The following is a 24,500-nucleotide window of genomic DNA, read 5'->3' as shown; positions in this document are numbered from 1 at the left end:
ATATAAATCAAAATATACTAGTATTCTCTAAAAAAAGCAGGGGAGTTTCATTTCTAATATAGAATTGGAAAATTGGGAGATATTTCGGAGTCAATCAATGCTGATATAACGATGAAAGTTTTGAGAGTGAATCAGCTTTTGCACTTTCTTAAGGAAATAGTTTGCTTGTACAGTAATCGTCCTTGAAAGATCATTGGAGCAAGGTGTGAAGTTGGCATGTGTACGATTTCAATTTAAATCAAACACACCAAAACAGGTAGGAACACTGACATACACCTGTATAGGACTAATGTGTTTGCCGTTATGTCAAGTCAGGGTGGAGAGTGATTCTATTTTTACGACGCACTCAGCAATATTCTAGCTATATGGCAGCAATCTGTACATAAGCAAGTCTTGACCAGACAATCCAAAGATCAACAGTATGAGCATCGACTTGCGCAACTGGGAACCGATGACATGTGTCAGCCATGTTAACTTGCCTGACCACCCGATCCCTTTAGTCGCCTTTAAAAAGCACAACCGACTTTTTGGGGCAAGCGTGGGCTGACGAAGACCTGTTTTACCCCGAATCTTCACAGGTCAGTGGTGATGAAGACAAATGGTTGCGCGTTCATAAGATGTGTGTCTTTGTTAACGCTTACACTTCCCATCATAATTGAAAGTTCAGGTTCCAATACGTTCATAAAAGTATATGTGGTCTTAACCCCAGGGTTGCACCTGCTGTCGTTTTCAAGTAACAGTGGACCTCGGACCAGTGGCTTCACTGACTCCATGTACAGCAATGGGTCTGGCTTTAACACATCTGTTCTGAATTTATATGCCATTCACATACGCCGTCCCCACATTTGTCAGATCTTCCTCAACCACAGGTTCCACCCAGATCGCTTCGAGTCCCAGCACGTTTCCGATAGCGAACAAATCAGTGGGAAACTACTACAGTCGAACCCCGTTTACCCGGACGGTTTGATACGCAAGCGTTTTAGGGTCATTTATTGATATTTCGTGAATTTTCAAGACATTCTGTCAAACATCAAGGCAATAAGCTACCTTGGAATATATTTATACATGTACAAATATTGTTATTTCGCTGCATAAATTTATATTTTTATTACAGAGCTTAAAATTACAACTTTGTAGTTTAAAATTTCAAGAAATACAAAGCAAAAATATAGCAACATTTCTGTGTGGTTGGTTGCTTGGTTGGTTGTCTGTTTATCGCTGCTTTCAGCAATATTCAACCTACATGGTGGCGGTCAGTAAATAATCGAGTCTGGACCAGACAATCCAGTGATCAACATACACAGCAAGCCTGAACACACGATCCTAATGGTCGCCTTTTATGAAAAGCATGGTCTACTAAAAACAAATTCTAACCCGGATCTCTGTGTAGAAACTCATGCAGATAATGAGTTGAAAACATTTAATGGGTTACAAAAGTTTACACCTGTCTTAAACAAATGTTTTAGTCCTGAAACATATTATGATCTGTTTGGCTCATTTGGAACGTCTACAATGTGCTTTGGACTTCAAGTATGTGGCGATGTGTATGCTACGGATTGTACAAATGTGCATCTGAAATAATTCAAAAGACTTTTAAACGTCCCGACAATATTACCGTGTAGTTGTATACTGGAAGCTGGGAAAGTACCCTATTTATATCGCCAGATGTAATAAAATTACAAAGCCTACATATTACTGTGTCATTGGTGTTAAAAAAGGAATTACCATATTGAGTTGGGTTTGATTATATGTACCATTCAAAAAGTAGGGGATATTCCATTTTGCAAGCATACCACTGTGCTATATGCTACATATATGCCAATGTATACATATGAGAAAACGTAATACATGTCCATACTGATGAAACATTGTTAAAGGAATGGAATAAATGGTCACATTTCTCTTCATCATGTTTCCTCCTTGGCTTCATCATTTGCACTTTATCAATGTTGTGAACCAGATGAGACGGGGAAGTGCACGACATAACAAAGGATAAACATTATGTAATATATATGACATTTTTGACCAAACAGAGAAATAAAGATTCTTCAAATTTTGTAATTGTTCTATTAGTTTAAGCAGCTTTACAAACATAGTGCAAGACCACATTTTGCATTCTGCGGGACTTGCATATGGTACAAATTCAATCAAACAATCATACAGCCTTTTGTTATGAGTCGAACCTCAGGGTCCCATCCCGTCCAACCCCTCTGCAGTGTTTCAAAGCTTTACATTTCTACAACGTATAGCACCATGAATCTTACTTGTTCCAGAAAGTGGCAAGGTCTCTTGAGAATGGCCGAGGTACCCGTAAAATATTGAAATTCACATAAATAAAATGGTAAAATTGCCATACATGACATCAAGATCTATTTATGTGTTTTTGCTTCAACGTGAGCAGTGGCTATGTGAAACTCTACAGTGGAATATGCCATACCTCCTATACAGCTACTGAGTTCCAACATTCGTAGCACTACTTGTGAAAAAGGGCCCGGTCATTGTCATAACCAGCATGCTGAAGAGTTTAACATTTAACTTCAAATCATAATCTTAAAGTCCATATTTGCCCTGGCCCGTTCCCTCCCACAAGACTACATGCGAGACATGCTAAGAAAGGACACTACTGAGTTGCATACATACCCTGACATACAAATTAATATTGACCGCTGGCTAGCTGTTCTCAAAACATTCATAGCTCTACAAACTTCTTCAGCTCATTCTTAACACATTGGGTGCGATCAAAGTTAAGAATTCTTAGATCTACGAACATATCGAGAATAGTGGTCCTGGTGCTTCAAGTTTCCATTTACCATTCCACAGCCATCGTGACTATCCAGTTTTCAGTACATTTCAGGTATGCAGTTGGTTTTCGCCGTGAATCAACCAAATGAACTGGCAGACTAATGTCATGAAAACCTCATTCTCTCTTGGGCAAAGTTTGTTGCTGCGTCTTCAGTTTCAGCACGGCATTCATAGCATTTTGCCCAGGCCCCAAACATATCTTGGCTCCTAGAGCAGTTGGCCTAGAAGACTTCACTGTAAGACCCATCACTGTCGGAGCCTTCACCATCCTTAGCAGTATCAGCGCCTGCCTCGCTTTGGTTGTCCATTTCCTGTAAGAGGAAGTTGTGAAGAAAAGATTGCTGTCAATAAGATTCCCATTACAATATCAGTTAGCTAACATAATTTGATTTGAGCACATGAGCAAGAACATGAAAAATACGGAGCAATTTAATAATAATCTTTAGAATAAAATTATGAATTGAATTGAAATCCTGAGAATGTTTATTGCTTTTAAATCAGGTGTGCTGTCAACATTAACAGGCTTTCACTGTCCTCAAAACATGCAATAATGTTTCATTCATGGCATACCATGTATCAAAAATGAAAGACATTAATACCTTGAGAAACTTCTCAGGGAAAAAACAGGAAATAATGGCAAAAAGACAGTAGCATTCAAATATATCTGTGAGAGCCGAACTGTGACGAATCTCTTCATGTCACAACTCGCAGAAGAATGATAAGCAAGGGAAATAACTACAACGGAGCAAAGGACACTGCAAAAAAGTTTTTTTCATTGCAATAAATTATCAAAGAATACAGGAAACTGCTGCTGTATCATGATTCGAAAAAATTTACAAAAAAACTGTTGAATCTACAACCAGATACTTTAAAACAAGTTCAGAAATATTATAGAATCTATCTCCAGTAATGTTTTGGGATGTAAAACGTTTACTGATAGCAGTGTTTACTCTCACTACAAAATGTCTGTTTGCCTTAAACAGACATTGCAATTACTTGTCTTTAAGATCTACTACAGATTAATGGCATGTTTCAAAATTGTTTATAGAATAACTTAAAAAATAATTTATCTTCCTAATAAAAAAAAAACAGAACAAGAGGACAGGTATTCCAGTAAAACTAGTAATGTTCAAAAGTACTAGTACAAAAAACATTTTGTATTTGGGTTTACTTCACTCCAAACGAAGCACCACGGAGACCAAACCCGGTCAGATCGGATGGGTATGCACTCAAGTGTGACGAAGACTTTTTATTGGCTGGTCCGTTTGCCAATATGCAGAGAGCTCATTGTGTGCATATAGAGATGATCTGTTTGACTGTCATGTTAGAAGTATGGTGAATAATAAGAAAGAAAGATTCTTTATGGAAAACAACTTCTATTTTTTATGCAAAGTTTCAGTAGAGATTCTTATACCGTTGTCAAGCAAGGGTGATAACACTATAAGAATCCATGCCAAAACGTTGCATCAAATGCAATAAAAGAAGTTGTTGTCCATAAAAATTGTATAGAGAGATGTTGGGTTTTGTAAATACATGGTCTCTGCATTAGCGTTCGATCCAATCACCAAATACTGGGATGGTGAACAACTTCGTGGCTGGAAACTGTTGTTCATCCAAACACAAAGCACGAAACTTGAAACTGACAATCTGAGTTTGCACTGGTTTCCATCCAATCCAGTCATACAGGAAAACTGGATGCTGTTTGTCTGCAACCCACAGACATAATAACATCTCATGTGCACAAGAATCACACCTGCTTGTCTGTTTAATTACATAATGTGACAGAGACAGAACCCAGGTGCACGAGCAATAAATAGCATGATAAGTGTTAAGTTCAAATTGCATCTGGTCAGTGATTGAAGTTGTGCATTGCATATTGTCATTAGCAGACTGGTAGGCAGACACATAGGTGTCAATAAAACACACACTGATCATTGTCTATGACACAGACAGTTTTCCTCAATCAACATGTGTTTTCTACCTTTCAACAGACATGTATTAAAACATTCCAGTTTTCAAGCTGAGCAATTTTCCGCAATGAAATAAGTATTTCTAATGCTACACTTTCTTCAAAACTTGGTTTGCAAATCTGCAGGTATGGGACCAGTGTATATTTATTACTGCAGACCCAAGATGCTTGTCATCATGAGAAACATCCAACTTTGACTGCAGAGATAATCCGTGCAACACATCACTTGCTGTGTTTTTACTGATCATCTTCCTGCTTCAAGGCAAGCAAGCCTAATCTCTGTGCATGCACTATGGTTGCAACACAGCACAGCTGGGGAAACCACTGTTTTCTCCAGTGCTGGCGTGAAATTAATGAATCATTTGAACTCGGATTTTGCAGGGTTTTTTTAATCGCTTTATTTTTCAACTTAATGAGTTGAATTTGCATTTTTTGATTCTTTGTTTATTTTTCAACTTTACAGAGAGACTGTTAATTTGTACCAGGATTAGTGTAATTGTTGAGTGATAAAAATACTCAAAGGCAAATATTTTTCAACTTTACAGAGTTACTGGGCATTGTAAATGCTGCACTGCCAAACTCAAAGAATACATTTCAAAATTATACAATTTACAGTAAAAATGTTGTACAAAATGAGTTTGATTTGCTATCAAAATCAATCATTGAAAAGATTGTCACTAACCACATCACTTTCCTCATCTTCATCAGCAGGAACTGCATCGGCATCATCTTCATCACTGTCATTTGTTGCTACAGAGGCTTGGGATAGGATTTCTTCTCCCTGAGAAGTAAACCATACATTATGTGTTAAATTCTATATCTGAACCACTGGTGAATATACATGCTATATGTCTGTGGTCTAGCAGAACGACACACGGCTAAGCTACCAGATTTTTATTTGTAACGTCTTACAAGGCGTTTGGGAAATATTCTGCTTTAAGTAGTGCTGGCATCAACACCTATACCTGTAGATCCCTGTTCTTGAGGTTACCCATCCAGAACGCTTCCAGGCATTTGTTAACAGTCAACATGGCCTTCACTCTGTAGACAAATGCTTCAAGTCCTCTTTTTAACATTGGCACCTGGTTCGTCAGGGAGACATCACGAATTATCTGCAATACAAAGCGTAGAATCTTTTAATTACAAAGTGAAAACCAATCTGCTTCAAATGCCATGCATACAATGAGTTGGTTTTGTTCCTATTTTCTACATGACAGTGTATGTTACTGAAGCAGCCAGTGTCTTGTTCATTACTGTTACCAGTTACAAGAAGAAGCGTGCCTGACCTTGGAGTGGCTTGACAGATGGTGGAGGGCCCGTGTGCTCATCTGGAAGCTCTTGAGGAGATTCTGGACATCTTCCCTGTTAGTCTTGAACATACAGTCCAGCAGCGGCATGCCCTGTCTGAGGAACACCTCCAGGAACATCCGCCCGTACTGCCAGGAGGAGACGGTTGATTAGGTATACAGTGGAGATGGTGAAAGGCAGGTGAGGGGGGTGGGGGGGTGGGGGGGAGTTTGGTTTTACGCCACTTTTAGCAATATTCCAGCTATATTACGGCGGGGGACACCAGAAAATGGGCCTTATACATTGTACCCATGTGGGGAATCGAACTCGGGTCTTCGGCGTGACGAGCGAACGCTTTAACCACTAGGCTACCCCACCGCCCCAAAAGGCAGGTGATGAAACATAGAGGGTAACAGTCCTCAAATAAGAGTTTTATGCACTTTTCTTCCTTTCGTGAACAATTCAAAATTGTACCATAAATGTCCTGAAATTCTAGGCAGAACTCACAACGTGACCTCTTGTGACCTTGACCTTTATTTGGAAATTGTCGATTGTAAAGTTGAGATACCACTTGTCAAATTTCAATCATAAATACTCAATCCATATCATACCAAGTAAACAACCACATTTACTTCACACCAAAGAATCTTCACTTTAAATGTCAAGGACATTTGAAACCTTTGGCATGGTCATTATTAAGAAGCCTATCAACTCATGAGAATTCGAACATCAAACAGTTACCTTCAAAGCTGTACCCATGTTGGATCTGCCATCGAATGTCTGCAAACAGGTTTACAGCATTAGTTTGTTTGGGTTTTTTTTAATACAAAAGACAAACAATTGATCAAGTGCATAAGCATCAATATAAGCAGTTGGAAAACAATGACATCTGTCAACTAAGTCAGCCAGCCTGATCACCCATCTGATTAGTTACCTCTTCCAAAATGCATGGGTTGCTGAAGGCCAGTTCTAATGCACATCTTCACATCTTTAGACATTAAACAGGCAGCTCTATGATCCTCTAGGTTTTCTTCTTCAGTCACTAAACGGCCCTAATATATTTCATGCTTATCATTGGTGCTATAAGTTCACATTATGGGGGCGGTGATTAGCCTAGTGATGAAAGCCTTCGCTCGAAATGTCAAAGACACGGGTTCAGTTCCCCACATGGGTACAGTGAGTGAGGCCCATTTCTGGTGTGCCCTGCAGTGATTTGGCTGAAATATTGCTAAAAGCACCATTGAGGAAAAGTCACTCACTCTCTCACATTTATTGCAAAACACTGGTTAATTAAGTTATTGGCGATATATCCTGTAACAATAACAACATCTTGACATTGAGATTTCCAGTAGATGACTCCATTTGAAATATCATTGTTTTTTCACATGGGAAACTAGGGAAACTCTGTTTTACCCGTATGAGGTTGACGAAGATGTGCAGGATCTTTACAGCAGAGTTCCACCGCAGCAACCTCTCCACCTTCAGCTGGGGAACATCAACAAAGGTGCACCATTAAACACTCTGACAAACACAGGGGTCATGTGTGAGCCGAACATCCATTTGTCTCTTTTTCCTTCAGCACTCTAATCGTACAATGTCTACTATGCTGCCTTGCTTAACCATCTTTAAATTGCCTTGAATAAACAAGTTTCCAAGTTAACAGTTGAGCTGTAAGACATTTACATGATTCCTCTGAGCCAAGGCTTTTGAAGACATACAGGTCTAGTAAGTTGCACAGTAAGTCCATCACAGCCTTACACAAAAATGCATTGAGTTAATATGTGATGTACCAATTTTAAACCAATGAATCAAGCAATATCCTGATCCAAGCAAACTGTACCAATTACTATATAGACAAATGAACACTCAAATTACAACGTACATAAACATTAATGGTTCTTGCTTGACAAAATGTACCTTAGAACCATCTGCCTCACATACTGCCTCAGTGTCTGGCAGCGTCTTCATCTCACGTCATGTAATATGAATTGGCTATTTAAATCAATAACTTACGTCTCTTGACTCACTGAGTTTCCCAGCTGGGAGTCTCTTGATGGCCTCGATCAGCTCACTGAACAGCACTCGGTAGTACACGGAGAAGGAGTGTCTGAAACAAGACATGATGATGTCAGTAGAACAGAGAACAAGACATTCTCACCTCAGTGGTGCACAGAAAAGTTCTTGCAGCTGCAGGTTAACTTCTGTGAACTTGTCTGAGGGGGGCCCAACAAGATCGTAGCTCACCTTATCTGAAAGCAGTTTTCATATACTGCAGTCCACTTTGAGTGAATTTAGTTTTATGCCGAACTCAGCAATATTCCAGCAATATGGCACCGGTCTGAAAATAATTGAGTCTGGACCAGACAATCCAGTGATAAACAGCATGAGCTTCATTAGGAACCAATGACATGTGTAAAACCAAGTCAACGAGACTGACTACCCGATCCTCTTACGACAAGCATAGTCACCTTTTGAGGCAAGCACGAGTTGCTGAGTCATTCTACCCCAAATGTTCATGGGTCATAGTCCGCTTTAACTAGAACGAGGTTCTCATGTACTTTACCTCACCTTGTCTGGAAGTTGTTCTAATATACTGTAGCTCACCTTGTCTGAAAGTAATGCTCATACATAATGTAGCTCATCTTGACTGGATGTGGGTCTCACAAACTGTAGCTCACCTTGTTAGAGAGGGGTAGGACTTGGAGCATCCATTCTTGTCTGCCTCAATCAGCTCCCGACAACCTCTTGTTAGGTCCTCAATGGCCTCCACTGGATCTGCTGAGTACACCAGGAACATCCTGGAAACAGAAAATATTGTACACTTAATGGTGATCCTTCATCACACATATCCAGGTATCTATATAAAGGGGGCATCAACATTCAGGTTAGATAATAAAAGATATTGTGACATATTTATTGGAATTTACTCCATATCCATGTTTTGTTTTGTCATCTTACTTGATAACTATCTGTAGCTGTTCGTTGTGCTTGGCTCCCTTCTCTCTCTGTCCATCTGACCCTAACCATTCCCTCTTGAGAAACTCCTCAGCGAGGACAGCTGTTTTCAAGTGAAAGAGGTGAGACATTGTTAACGCTACAATACAAAGCCATGTTTATGCATGCCGGAATAACCCTTAATGTTTAATATAAGAATGATACTAACTTGTCAAATCCAAATAAGCAAATAACATATTTTTTCCAACTTTCAAAAAAAATCCTAACATGCACATCAACTTGTCCATTAAGTTCTGCTTGGTTTTCAAAAAAAAAATCCAAACATGCTCACCAACTTTTCCATTAAGTTCTGGCAAGGTTGTCTTCTCCACCAGTGTTGTCAACAGTCTCAGAAGCGTCACTGCCGTAGGGAGATTCGACACTGTAGCAGCAAAGTTCTGACAGTAGTTGAAGGCTCCCCTGTAACAGAGGCTTTGTACAGTCAGGTCAGGTAGACGGGTATACGTAGCTTAGTTTTGAAAGTGTGTTCTTGTCAAGCTTGTAGCAGACCATTTCTGTTTCTTTCCCGGTCTAAACTTTCACTGGGGAAGTTTTGTCCTTGGATATTCTTATCAAAGTTTGGGCCGGGCTAAAGTCCACCCCCACCACCCCTCCATCCATAAATGTTCACCATCCATAACAACTCATCTCTGTCCATGACCTATAAGAAAACTGCTACTTGCATAGTATGCCATTCCTGCCACGAATCATGGCAACCAATCAAATCTCACATAGAAAAATGTGAAATGAGGTCAAACAGTTCCTTTGCAATAATCGATTGTCAATACTATTATCATGATTATAAAATTATCTTGTAAATGATATTTGTTAATGACATGAGAAACTTACTTAATGTGACTTTGGCATTGCCTTGTAAATTAATGGGTGTTTCTAAGAGTAGCCATGTTTGGAATTTTAGAGTTATCTTTCCTTGGAGTGAGTGAGTTTAGTTTCACGCAACACTTATAAGGCAGTAGTCTGTAAATAATTGAGTCTGGACCACACAATCCAGTGATCAACTACATCAGCATCAATCTGCACCACTGATCTTTCCTTTGAATCAGTACAAGACTATATTAATCCCTGTGCCCATTTACACTTAGACAAGGCCCAGTCAAGAACATTGCCACAAGACACGAGGGGTACAAGTTGCCTACCAGTTTCCAAGAATGACATAAGTAGTTCTGAATGACATGTTCACCTCACAAGGTCGTGGATGGAAGACTGTGAGCTGCTGCTGCTGGACTTGATGCGGGACACTAGGACATTCAGCCCATCCTTCAACAGCTGTCGGTTCTCAGTCATCACAAAACCATTCCTGAAAGGAGAACATGCCTCTCATAGCAGCATCTGTATTGGTAAAGCAACATACTACTTCAAACCAACGGGCCAAACTCTTCTAATTAAACAAAACCTGTGGTTATCAGATGATATTTGTGCAAAAGTAATATTCCTAAATACAAAAAGTATTTCATTTTTGGGAATTTATGAAGCGTATGGGGCAAAAGCCAGTCTGAAAGATTTCTTGAAAGTTTAGATTTCATGCCAATAAAAACATAAAATTTACCTTTTGAGTGGGGAAAATTAATTTTTATTCTCTGGCAGATCCATAAAAAAAGAAATAAACCTGGTCTGGCCTAATCATAAAAAATGAAAGTAACTAACACCTTATAAAAGATTGTGGATCCTCTGCATTGCAATCAGTATTGGGCAAAACAAAAACAAAACAAAAAAACCCAAAATATTCTATAGTAAATGTGTAAATGCTGGTATCAAGAAATAAGAATGAACAGTAAAATGACATGTTATTTCTAACTTATTGTGGGCTGATCCCATAGGATTTTCCTAGCCATACATGGGTACCCAGTAGGAATGTAGAGTTGTGGGTTACCATGAGAACAGAGACAGCAGTGCCTGCAGCAGGAGCTTGAAGCAGGATCCCATCAACAGGGCTTCTGGGGAGTTGCTGCCTGGGCCATCCAGCATACCATCATTCTCCGATATAAGGGTCTGCATACATAAACATCATGACTGGAACAGTTACACATGTTCCATTCTGAAATCTGGACACTTGGAATTAAGGATATCAAATTACAATGATCATCAGTTGGGACGGGTCCAATTCCAGAAAAGAAAGGGTCAATAACTACAAATTTTGTACGCTCATGCCTAAAAATGGATGTTGTCATGTGTTTCTGGTAACAACTGGTAGTACAACTCAAACAACACACTTGTTCCCCTCCCAACAGGAGACCTACCCAGGAGAACACACTGGTGCCACTCCCCAAAGTAGACCTACCCAGGAGAAGACACTGGTGCCCCTCCCCACAGTAGACCTACCCAGGAGAAGACACTGGCGCCCCTCCCAACAGGAGACTTACCCAGGAGACGACATTGTTGCCCTTCCCCACAGAAGAACTACCCAGGAGAACATACTTGTGCCTCTCCCCACAGGAGACCTTCCCAGAACACACTGGAGCCCCTCCCCACAGTAGACCTACCCAGGAGAAGACACTGGCGCCCCTCCCAACAGGAGACTTACCCAGGAGACGACATTGTTGCCCTTCCCCACAGAAGAACTACCCAGGAGAACATACTTGTGCCTCTCCCCACAGGAGACCTTCCCAGAACACACTGGAGCCCCTCCCCACAGTAGACCTACCCAGGAGACGACACTGGCGCCCCTCCCAACAGGAGACTTACCCAGGAGACGACATTGTTGCCCCTCCCCACAGAACTACCCAGGAGAACATACTTGTGCCTCTCCCCACAGGAGACCTTCCCAGGAGAACACACTGGAGCCCCTCCCCATAGTAGACCTACCCAGGAGAAGACACTGGTGCCCCTCCCCACAGTAGACCTACCCAGGAGAAGACACTGGCGCCCCTCCCAACAGGAGACTTACCCAGGAGACGACACTGTTGCCCCTCCCCACAGAAGAACTACCCAGGAGAACATACTTGTGCCTCTCCCCACAGGAGACCTTCCCAGGAGAACACACTGGAGCCCCTCCCCATAGTAGACCTACCCAGGAGAAGACACTGGCGCCCCTCCCAACAGGAGACTTACCCAGGAGACGACATTGTTGCCCCTCCCCACAGAAGAACTACCCAGGAGAACATACTTGTGCCTCTCCCCACAGGAGACCTTCCCAGGAGAACACACTGGAGCCCCTCCCCACAGTAGACCTACCCAGGAGAACATACTTGTGCCTCTCCCTACAGGAGACCTTCCCAGGAGAACACACTGGAGCCCCTCCCCATAGAACACTTATCCAAGAGAAGACATTGGTGCCCCTCCCCAAAGAAGAACTACCCAGGAGAACATACCCAGGGTCACTAACTACAAAGTTTGTACGCTCATGCCTAAAAATGGATGTTGTTATGTATATATGGTAACAACTGGCAGCACGACTGAACAACACACTTGTTCCCCTCCCAACAGGAGACCTACCCAGGAGAACACACTGGTTCCCCTCCCCACAAGAGACCTACCCAGCAGAACACACTGGTGCCCCTCCCCACAGGAGACCTACCAAGGAGAACACACTGATGTGCTTCCCCTCAGTAGGACTACCCAGGAGAACATACTGTTGCCCCTCCCTATAGGAGACCTACCTGGAAGAATGCACTAGTTCCCTCCAGGTGCTCACACAGAGGACACAGCAACTGGATCATTTTGGTGGTGATCTCGGTGGATGTGTACTGGTCCAGGTGGGAGAACCCGACACTCTTGTCGGCCTTAGTCTACAACATAAGACAAATAAAGATTAGATTGCAAATGATACCAGATAGTCGCACACTCAGTGATAATTGAACTTTTACAAAAAGTCTTTGGAATGTTCCTGTGTCCCTGTGGAGTCCATTGTCAATTTTCATACAAAGCTGTTTATGTGTATTGCTGTGTACATTATAACAGTCAAGGAAATGATGGTTATGGACATACTCCCGGGATTTACGGGATCAAGCAGGAATTTGCATCCCAGGATTTACGGGATCCAGCAGCAATTTGCATCCCAGCATTTACGGGATCCAGCAGGAATTTGCATCCCAGGATTTACGGGATCCAGCAGGAATTTGCATCCCGGGATTTACGGGATCCAGCAGCAATTTGCATCCCGGCATTTACGGGATCCAGCAGGAATTTGCATCCCGTACAGTAATACATATAAACAGCTCTCATAGCATGATTAGCTGTAGTCAGCTCTTTCCCATCAATATGACAGCATCATAAACCTGTGGTCAATACCCTGAACATCATGGTCCAATTGACTATCAAAGCAGAGATACACACTTTGAGGAAAGTCCTGCGTTTAGCAGCTGACGCCAGTAGTGAGTGGTCCAGTTTTCTTGTCAAGTCCTTCAACAGGAATTCCAACTGCGGTGGCTGGATCTGAAGATTTTCGGTGGCCTGCAACATCACACACAATGTCAGCTACATACGTCAATAACGATCAATATTCAGATGAAGATGTACATATGATGAAAGGAACTTTTGAACCAGCAACAGTGTCGATCTGCACAACCTGCTGTATGATGTGTCAAACAAGTCAGCAAGCCTGACCACACAATCGGCTTAGTCACCTCTCATGACAAGCATTGGTTGTTGAAGATCAATTCTAACCTGGATCTTCATGGGCGTCAATGCAGGTAGGTAACCACTGGTAAACCTGACCATCCAATTCCATCATTCGCTTCTTACAATAAGGGTCACTGAAGAGCAGTTCTAATTGATAGGCGGTAGGAATGATATCTGCCACAGCAATGCCAAAATCAAGTGAAATAAATGTAAAACTGGTCAACATGTACCTTTGTGTTCATCTCGGAGTCAAGTGCTGCCTTGGTAATGAGGCCAGTGTTCAGGATGGTGAACACACTCACATCTAACTCCCTTAAAGGAAAACAAAATAAGCTGTCAGAAGCAGACATAATTCACATTACAATAAAGCTGGACAGGGAAGACAATGGAGGACTTAACTTAATACGTACAGTATACCCTGGTTATAATGCCACCATTTGTCTCGGAGAAAATATGGCATTATATCCAGGGTGGCACTATAACCAGGTAGAATGGTTAGAGGACCTATGCAATCAACAAGGTGCCTGAGCTGATATCTCCTGTATTGAACCTTGAATAATTGGATAGTTCCAGCATCTAGAGGCCAAAGGTGACTTGTTGTTGGTGGTGTCAGGAAGGGTATTGTCCAATCAGGGATAACCAGACTATTTAAAGCATTAATGAGTTCGGACATGTCAAGTAACCAGTTAAGGTATGTATACTACATGCAGCCAATGTAATTGGTATTATAACCAGGGGGAAATGACTATGAAAATGTTTGTTCTGAAAACCTTTGGAAAAAGGAATCGTATCCAGCTTTTGGCATTATAACCAGGGTATAATATAGGCAGGAAATCCATTCTGGCAAAAACATGGCCTTTTATCCAGGCCGGCATTATAACCACGGCACAATGTATATACACTGCGTGCACAGAACCAGATCAGGCTGATGTACTGCACATATGCTGAACTACAAAACAAACACTCAGATTCAAGTTTCAGAGTGTTTAATTTCCAAAGAGGATAAACACAAACTGAGACATGGGAAACAGTTATGATCACTATTATGATTCTTCTTATGAGAGATTCTCAGTAACAAAATCACCTGAACAGATAAGACCAAGCACACTCAAAGAGTAATGTGTGATCACCGTGGACAATGACTAAAGACATTCTTTTCCTGTACATGGAGTGAATCAGTCAGCTAATGAAGCCCATTACTAATAGGGCTCACACACTGAGAAACACCTGCGCAGGTGTGACCCCACTGCCTCTTCCTTGGCCATAGTTCCATGGGGACAACTCTCTGACTAGCAGTACTGCATGTACTCTTGTTCTCAGGTAGCAGTACAGCATGTAGGTGGAAGGACAGACCTGAAATACAGCATGTAGGTGGAAGGACAGACCTGAAATACAGCATGTAGGTGGACAGACTGACCTGAAATACAGCATGCAGGTGGACAGACTGACCTGAAATACTGCATGTAGTTGGACAGACTGACCTGAAATACTGCATGTAGTTGGACAGACTGACCTGAAATACAGCATGCAGGTGGACAGACTGACCTGAAATACTGCATGTAGTTGGACAGACTGACCATCTTCTCCTCCTTGTCCCCTTCCTTCAGCTGGGTCCCTGACTGGCTCGGCTTCTGGGACTCCTGGGAGTATACACTCAGCTTCATCACAATGTTACAACACCATGTCACAATACAAGACTATAAAGTACAGAATGAAAACTCCTGTCATGAAGGTCTTTAAACAAGGACACTGTAACAATGAGTAAGGTGAATAATACATGTCTTTGTGAATCAAACAATCCAGAATGACCAGTTGTGAAAATCAGGACATCAGTCAAACATACAGTGATAATGAGTTCAACATCCAGTCAAGAGTCAGATGTCAATGTCGGATCCTACTTGTTTGCAAACCACCATTGCTGAATACCGGAACATGCCGTACAATGATGTATCATCACAATAAACTCACAGACTGAGTGGAATCTCGGCTGTTTTCATCCATGTCAGCAGAAATATTCTCCTTCTCGGACTGTTTCCTGCAACACATGAATGAATGGCACTCATTTGACACAATGCAGAGTACAAGGGATGAAGACCAATGGGGTATATTCTTTACTGGATCCCGGACATTTATACTTATGAAGTAGCAGAGCAAACAACACCATGTAGAACATGCAAGGCCTATATATTCAGGTTCTGCCAGCTGACTCGCATCTGGGTGCTGTTACAATCATCTTTTACATATGCAGTGACCATAAACTTTCAAACCACAGACCTTCTGATTCAAAGATGGACACCTTGTCTACATGAACATAGAGATTAACCTCGTCAGCAAGCTGATATGGTAAGGATGTCATCTATGGTATGACTCCACACTCTGCTTTGTATACAGCACCTAAGTACGTATGAGCGTGGTTTTCATCCCTTTTAGCAATATTGCAGAGCTGGAAACCAGAAAATGGCCTCCCGACATACTACAGATATGGTGAATAAAACCCAGATGGCATGAGTGATCCGTGACCCGATCCATGACTGTCTGGCCACAGAACTTTTCCTTATACAAACAATTCAAAGATACCTAAGCAGAAGGGTTGAACGTTTCATTCATTTCACAATAAAACCACCTACAAGAACCAGTGTACAACCTTGGTGATGACATGCTGACCGTCTGCTGCTATATCGTATCAACTCCTTGCAGACACCCTTGTTGCAAGTCAGAAAAACACCAATAATAAAACAATTATTTTATAAATAACTTTTATCTTACTTCGATAACTTAGAAGTTACAAAGAACAGTTTGCCTGGACAAATGATTTCCATGCAATTTAAGACAAGCTGTTGGTTTCAAATGTTTATTTCAATGGCACAAGTTTGCAGCAAACAGACTGAACATCATAACATTTTGTGTAATTCTCACTGAGATGTTTTAGTGACATAAAATCATGTCTTACTTCTTTCCTGGCTTTCTCCCTTTCTTCTTGCCGTCTGCTCCACGAGAACCACTACCAGAGGGCTCAACTTGCTGGGTCTCTTCAAGGTCAAAGTTTGCAACTGGAGGTCGGAATCCTGGGGTAACTGTTAATCACATGCCGCATTGAATAAGTTTTCATTTTTATCCTAAATTATAGATGATTGTAAATGTTTTTCCAGGACAGAAAATTAAGTGCCAAGCAAAGAACAGGCATCTGGGAAAATTTTGTACACTAACAGTTTTAGGTATTTTAGCATTGTATATGAAACTATATCATCAAACAAGATACTGAATTGACTTCCTTGACTAGGTCTTGATAAGATTTGACATAAAAGTCCATCTTGTGAAGCTGAAACAATCAGTTATTGGCATAAATAACTGAATTGTGAATTTTAATTTCATTTTGGAACTATAAACAACATTTGCTGTGGATCTGATGTGAAACATCAGCCAATGAGAACCGTTAACTAATCCCCTTCCATCATTCCCCCCATTTCAATATAGGGTACATACAGTCAGTATGACTTCCAAGGAACTGTACGCACCTGCCAGCAATCTCTCCAGGGTGTTCTGCACTTCTGTGATGTTCTGCAACCTGACGATGACCTTGCCCTTCATCTCTGGCAAAGTCTGCGTGGCGAAGCAGTTGGCCAGCTGACCAAGGAAACAAATATTTAGAGTGGACACAGGTTTATCTATTCACACTGTCCTAAACCATTCCAAGCATAACACATGTTAACACTGTCATAACTAAAAGGTACAGTTTCTTTAAGAGGCGTGTACAAATTGGTATGATGAAGAGGAACAAGTTTTATCGATTGACAATTTCTTTATTGGAGTGGACATGTGGGTGTAGATGCGAACACCATTATCATTGCTAGCTTGTCATCACCGAAACATCACATGTACTGCAATAAAGAAGTTGGCAATCCCCATGATCTGTTTCTCCTCTCATCACAAATACAAAAAATAAAATTAGGAACAATAAAGTTTTTGCATAATGAGCACATCATACAGGAATCTTAATGAGCTGTTTTCTTTCAAAGTGTAAGCTGTTTCGTCTTGAAAGTTGTTGTTTGATGTCAGACTGTATATTCACACTAGATGCCAAGTCTGTGGTACAGAATGTATTCAAAATGAGTTCAAAACAAGAATGTAGATCAAATAAGAATGAATGCAGAGAATAAAGAAACAGACGAATTGACTTCATTTGACTTCATTACACACATCTGTGAATGTAGTTGACATAAGTTCTTCTAACAAAGAAGAACTTATTCACAATCTTCTTATGAAATACAACATATACATCAACATTAAACTAGACTAGGAGGAACCAAAAACAACAACTGACATGCGCTGCTCAACACAATTTGTATTCTGTTTGGTATAAAGTTGTTTGGATTTTTAGTATAAGTGAAAAACTGAGAACACTCTTAAATCACAAACAAAAACATTCCACTCCCACCATTTTCTAATGCCTCTAATGTCCTGTTTTAGTGTCTAATTCAGCACAGCCATTGTCCAAATATTTCTAAGAACCCCAAACAATGTAACCACGCCATGAGACTTATTTGTTATTATTTAATCTGCATTCCTAATTTTTATCACTACCACAGAGTACAGTGTCTTGTCAGCTATCTTGTTCCTCTATGTCACTTCCATTAATTACTGTATATGACATTTATGGCCTTTATTGATCATTCCCCTTGGCTGTGCCTGTCATAACGTCAACTGTAGAAGGAAATGCTATTGTTTCCCTATCTGTCCATTGTTAAGTCTTTGCTAGTTCATTGTTGTTAAAACCTGTATATACATGTATGGTCACATCTACACTGAGTGGGGAGTCCAGTATTCCGACTGTGTGGAGACGACCACGAGCAGGATAATGCTGCTCGTAGGAAAAGCCCTGGGGTTGAGCTTGAAGTCCACTGACCTCATTCATGTATACTTGTCATGTCTTGTGGAACCAGCTAAAGAAGTTTGAACTCAACACATTCATCAGCCCTCATCAACATATTGTTCCTCTTAATTTTGATGAGCTAATTCCCCAGTCGATGCACCACCATATGAACACGTTGATAGTCCACCCAAAACATACATCAGAAGATATATCAGGAACCATGGTGACATCACCAAAACAGTGACAGCTGATGCCATGCATGCCAAATATATTACAACGGTAAAGAGCATATGCATCTAGCTGAATTAATAACTGATATGAGCACTATATAACATTTTGGTAATCATGAATATTTTGTGTTCATGTCTACATGTGTACAATAAGCAGTATAACTTTCAGATGTGCCTGAATTAATAAGGTACTTTGATTTCATGATAATGCACTCGCAACAAAGCATTGTTCTGTTTATTTATCCTTCACAGCTTTGACACTGTGTTCTTACCTCACGGAACCAGTTCAGGCTGTGGAACAGTGTTGTACAGATCAAATCCTTCTCCTTGTGAGACAGGGACTCATACTTCTCATACACCTCGTCCTTGACTGTATACAGGGGACAGCCTACCACAAACAGACAGTTGTCAGTACAGACTACAGGTCTTGGAGACCTATTCCATTGACTTACTATGTCTTGACACCTCTTTAACATCCAAAATTCACAAATCGGCTTTACATCACTGACACGATGAGCTTTCCTACTGACCCAGTAATGCGTCGATGCCCTCCAGATCACCATCATTCTGTGCTTTCTCACAGATGTGGACCAGGCGGAAGTGAGGAGACAGGCATGTGGGGTTGGGGCCGCTGGAATAGGAGGTTGTTACCTAGTTACTCACACACCACATCCTTCCTACTTATACACCATGACCTAGTTACTCATACACCACATCCTTTTTATTTGTATGCCATGACCTAGTTACACACCACATCCTTCCTACTTGTACACCATGACCTAGTTATTCATACACCACATCCTTCCTACTTGTACACCATGACCTAGTTACTCACACAGCACATCCTTCCTACTTGTACGCCATGACCTAGTTACTCACACACCACATCCTTCCTACTTGTACGCCATGACCTAGTTACTCACACACCACATCCTTCCTACTTATACACCATGACCTAGTTACACACCACATCCTTCCTACTTGTACACATGACCTAGTTACTCACACACCACATCCTTGCTACTTGTACACATGACCTAGTTACTCACACACCACATCCTTCCTACTTGTACGCCATGACCTAGTTACTCACACACATCCTTCCTACTTATATGCCATGACCCAGTTACTCACACACCACATCCTTCCTACTTATATGCCATGACCTAGTTACTCACACACCACATCCTTCCTACTTGTACGCCATGACCTAGTTACTCACACACCACATCCTTCCTACTTATATGCCATGACCTAGTTACTCACACACCACATCCTCCCTACTTGTATGCCATGACCTAGTTACTCACACACCACATCCTTCCTACTTGTACACCATGACCTAGTTACTCACTCACATCCTTCCTACTTATATGCCATGACCTAGTTACTCACACACCACATCCTTCCTACTTGTATGCCATGACCTAGTTACACACCACATCCTTCCTACTTATACGCCATGACCTAGTTACTCACACACCACATCCTTCCTACTTGTACACCATGACCTAGTTACTCGCACACCACATCCTTCCTACTTATACACCATGACCTAGTTACTCACACACCACATCCTTCCTACTTGTGCTCCATGACCTAGTTACTCACACACCACATCCTTCCTACTTGTACGCCATGACCTAGTTACTCACCACATCCTTCCTACTTATATGCCATGACCTAGTTACTCACACACCACATCCTCCCTACTTGTATGCCATGACCTAGTTACTCACACACCACATCCTTCCTACTTATACACCATGACCTAGTTACACACACACCACATCCTTCCTACTTGTACGCCATGACCTAGTTACTCACACACCACATCCTTCCTACTTGTACGCCATGACCTAGTTACTCACACACCACATCCTTCCTACTTATACGCCATGACCTAGTTACACACCACATCCTTCCTACTTATATCCCATGACCCAGTTACTCATACACCACATCTAGGGATAAGAAACAAGCTTAGGCAAAAGCAAGTTCATATTGTTGTTTCAAATATGTTGAACTGAGCTAGTTTTAAGGAAAACATGAAAACATAAAAATATAAAATATACTACATTTGGTTTCATTCACTGAACAATCATATTCAACATGCCTTCAAGGTTGCAAATAAGAAATGATTTTATCTTGTCACTGCATCTCCCCACCTTGTGCTTTCCTTCGCCTTGGCCTTCTTCTTGTGATTTGCCACAACAAGTGGCAGCAGGTTGATAGCTATGGAACTCTCCGCGTCCTCATTAAGATTATACTTCTCTTGTAGCGGAATCATGTGGTCCCTACAACAATTCCACAAAAGTGGACATGCTGCTTGAAACAAGGGAGGGCAAACTGATGGTTTCAACTCATGAAAAGTGAGAGTGATCTCCCTTTATTTACCTGTAGAGACTCCACATTTCAAAATCTCAAACTGGCAATAAAAATTTTGAGTAAATTTTACCAGTTTTCATTCAAGTTAAAGATATATGGAACGTTCACTCATATGGCATGAAAGTACCACATGACAGCAAGTATTCACATATCAACCTTGACCTCCCTGTATCATAATTGCTGCACAACCATCTATAGTCATGACAGTTGTGTTCCCATGAAGATGCAGGTCAGAAGTGATCTTCATCAACTCATCCCTGTAATAAGAAGCACCTATTTCATATCCTCAGGTCCAGACTCGAGTATTTACAGACTACCTCCATATATCTGTAATACAGCTGCATGTTGCACTAACCAGCAAATGAAGCTGACACTTGTTATCGTGACTCGTATTCACTTACTGCTGAATGAAGCTCTCTTCAACATCCACCACGAAATCATCCTGGAAATCTGCTATCATGTTCTCAGAAATCCAGTTCTGAAAATGGAATGATGCCTCTCAAGTGACAAGCAAAGAATAGTTGTGAAGCACAGGAATTAGGAGTCTAAAATGTGAGCCTATGGCTTATGATCTATGGCCTACAGCTACTGCTTATGTTATCTCATACCAGGTTCATGAACTCATATGCTAATAAAATGTTTTTATTACATTCAATTTATGTGCAACCTGGTTCTGTGTGGTGCAAATTGGTTTTCATGTCTCATGTAAGGTTGCAAGTTAAATAAAGTCAAAGTGTGCCCTGCACGTCCTGATGTATGAACCCAATGATGTGATGATACACATGCCTATAACCTACCACTACTTTGGAGTCGACATTGCCTTTACTGATGACAGACGACAGTTCATCAAGAAACAAGCAGGTGGCCTCAGGGCTTCCGTTGCAACTTGTTCGAACCAGTTGCAGCAGGTGCAACACCTCCTTCAGCTTGTCGTCACTGATGGTGCTCTCAGTCTGGTCAGAGCTGCAACACAAGAGAAACTAACTGACAACTTTGCATGTCAACTCCAAGAATGAGTGAGTAAATACTACTTAAGGCCGCATCAGCAGTTTTTACAGCTATTCAATTCCATGAAATAATTCAGTGGACAAACAAGCTAAAGTCTAAACATTGCTTGTACATCAGGAGTGTTATATTACAAGTTGTTGAGTGGTCACGAGGGTAACATGGGTTGATGTACCCTCAATGTACCCCCGAAGGGGAAGAGGATTATAAAAAAACATCGAAGGTATATCAACATATAGGCCATGAGGGACCAGTGAACAACGTATTTATCTTATCAATCAGCTCAGTGTTAATTTTGAGTTGTTTTAAGCACAGGGTACAAAACTTTTTGTAACCATTGCTAGACTTGGAAGACAAGAAAAACAGGTTTAGAGTTATCTCCCTTCCATCGATTTGCATTTGCAAAACATTGGTAATTTCTGTACATGTGTGATTCAATGTCATTCAGGTAAAGAATTATTGCTATGAAGTACCAAATGAGTTTGGCATTCCCAGCAGGGTACATAGATATGTCACTCGCTTGTAAGCGGGATAAACTGAAAATAATAGAAGAGTGCTCAACCAATCAGAAAGCGACATATATGTCTAAGGTAAGATAATATGTAATGTGATGATAATGCTTCATCAATGACTCACTATTCCTACCAATACTGGTGTTACTAGGCCAAATTTCATTCTCAGCTCCCTAAGGAGTAAACCATGAGCAATGTCCTGTATGGTGCTAGGGTTTCCGTCACAATCTAATGCTGTCATATTTCTGCCAGGGGATCATGACTACCATGATGGTAGAGAAATACTGTAGGCGGGGATGAAGCGCTGTGGTTCAGAATGAAGTACACTTTCATTTACATCAGATGAAAGGTTAAGCACTGTTTGACACGGCAGACATAACCATTACAAAGGATTATCTATAGATCCAGACAAACCAGACAAATCCATGATGCCCACAGCACCCTTGCATTTCTGGTCTAAACCCCACTCTGTGCACACACTTATGGGATGTATGGTGATGATCCTTTAAGTTGTTTGTTACTATTCCTAACTATACTATTACTTAACAAACCAGTGGTTAATAACATGAGCATCAATCCATGCTGGCAACAATACTGGTCACAACAACCAACCAATCCCACTCCATGTACACTTACGGGATGTATGCAATACTTTTGACAACCATGATGGCGCCAATCACTCCCATGCGCTTATACCTGAAATGAACAGGACAAAAGAAAGTTGAAATTAACATGGCCAACACAATCAACCAGCTATTATTGCAAGTAGCCGATTCTCAACACACAACAACTTGCCAGAATCCTGCAAATGTAGGACTGAATCTTCAATTTCCTCTAATATCAAAAACATAGCCATGTTTCCTTGGGTGTGATCAAAACAGTAAATGTCCAAAGCCCACACTACGATGACACTTGACGATAAATATTATATTCGTTGTTTATTGCTTAGCAATATTCATGCCATATGGTGCCAGTCTCTGAGGGCAATCCTGTGATCACTCTTCTAACTCACTTTCCAGAAAGCATTTATATCAGCAACAAGAAGCATCTTGGATTTGCCATGGTTCACTCACTTGAGGCTGCTGTTGTATAACTGTTTCCTGATGATAATATGAAGATCATCCTGAAATTATGGAAAGACCAAAACTGACTCGGAATAATCAAAATCAATCCAGGATAATCAGACTTGAGACTATTCAGAATATATACTGGAGGCTACTTCATTATCATTTCAGGATATACAGACTTGAGAATATATACAGAAGAGTACATCAGTATCAATTCAGGATATAGAGACTTCAGAATATACAGAATACATTCATTATCAGTTCAGGACATGTCAACATGTCATGATCATTGGGATATTTTGGTTGGCTATCAATTCATGATATGTGAACATGACATGATCTTCAGGATATTTTGGTCGGCTATCACTTCCAGATATGTCAGTATGTCATGATCTTAGGGATTTTTTGGTTGGTTTTCAATTCAGGATATGTCAGTATGTCATGATCTTTGGGATATCTTGGTTGGTTATCAGTTCAGGAAATGTCAACATGTCATGTTGTCGGGATATCTTAGTTGGTTATCAATTAGGAGATAACATCATGTGTTGGCCAATTTCCGGGTGTTATTGAGTATTCAAATATTCTTTATAGCCAAAATGGATAGAATTATCATTAAAACGACCGCACATTATCAGAAATGAGCGGGCCACTGTAACTTGATAATGCTTGATGACGGGCCATTATCAAACCCATTATTAGGTAACGTCATAGGTAGCTCAGCTGTTGAAGTTCAATCACCTACAGCTCGTTTGAACATGGGTTCATTATTGACCATATATATGGCTCACACTCGTCACA

At 40.9% G+C, this 24,500-nt stretch overlaps 1 protein-coding gene across 1 annotated transcript in view; it reads right to left on the bottom strand.

The window, feature by feature from the left end:
• Positions 1-1,082: 1,082 nt before the first annotated feature.
• The window catches only part of LOC137296374 (Fanconi anemia group D2 protein-like), a 37,383-nt gene continuing 13,965 nt past the window's right edge, over positions 1,083-24,500 (bottom strand). The window contains exons 19-44 of the mRNA XM_067828156.1: positions 23,709-23,758; positions 23,272-23,331; positions 21,916-22,081; positions 21,520-21,596; positions 20,899-21,027; positions 19,261-19,361; positions 19,003-19,118; positions 17,146-17,254; positions 16,581-16,704; positions 15,599-15,665; positions 15,176-15,270; positions 13,861-13,942; positions 13,346-13,462; positions 12,670-12,798; positions 10,944-11,062; positions 10,254-10,370; positions 9,345-9,472; positions 9,017-9,116; positions 8,737-8,856; positions 8,072-8,165; positions 7,472-7,543; positions 6,800-6,838; positions 6,058-6,207; positions 5,737-5,883; positions 5,454-5,552; positions 1,083-3,113 (exon numbers count right to left, since the gene is read on the bottom strand). Of these exons, the coding sequence (XP_067684257.1) occupies positions 3,024-3,113; positions 5,454-5,552; positions 5,737-5,883; positions 6,058-6,207; positions 6,800-6,838; positions 7,472-7,543; positions 8,072-8,165; positions 8,737-8,856; positions 9,017-9,116; positions 9,345-9,472; positions 10,254-10,370; positions 10,944-11,062; positions 12,670-12,798; positions 13,346-13,462; positions 13,861-13,942; positions 15,176-15,270; positions 15,599-15,665; positions 16,581-16,704; positions 17,146-17,254; positions 19,003-19,118; positions 19,261-19,361; positions 20,899-21,027; positions 21,520-21,596; positions 21,916-22,081; positions 23,272-23,331; positions 23,709-23,758 (2,697 nt within the window). The 3' untranslated portion in view covers positions 1,083-3,023. The remainder of the gene's footprint in view (positions 3,114-5,453; positions 5,553-5,736; positions 5,884-6,057; positions 6,208-6,799; positions 6,839-7,471; positions 7,544-8,071; positions 8,166-8,736; positions 8,857-9,016; positions 9,117-9,344; positions 9,473-10,253; positions 10,371-10,943; positions 11,063-12,669; positions 12,799-13,345; positions 13,463-13,860; positions 13,943-15,175; positions 15,271-15,598; positions 15,666-16,580; positions 16,705-17,145; positions 17,255-19,002; positions 19,119-19,260; positions 19,362-20,898; positions 21,028-21,519; positions 21,597-21,915; positions 22,082-23,271; positions 23,332-23,708; positions 23,759-24,500) is intronic.

The sequence above is a fragment of the Haliotis asinina genome, chromosome 9 (assembly GCF_037392515.1).
Source record: "Haliotis asinina isolate JCU_RB_2024 chromosome 9, JCU_Hal_asi_v2, whole genome shotgun sequence".
NCBI lineage: Eukaryota > Metazoa > Mollusca > Gastropoda > Lepetellida > Haliotidae > Haliotis > Haliotis asinina.
Note: the sequence above shows the minus strand (reverse complement) of the source record. Positions and strands in the feature narration are given on the sequence as shown.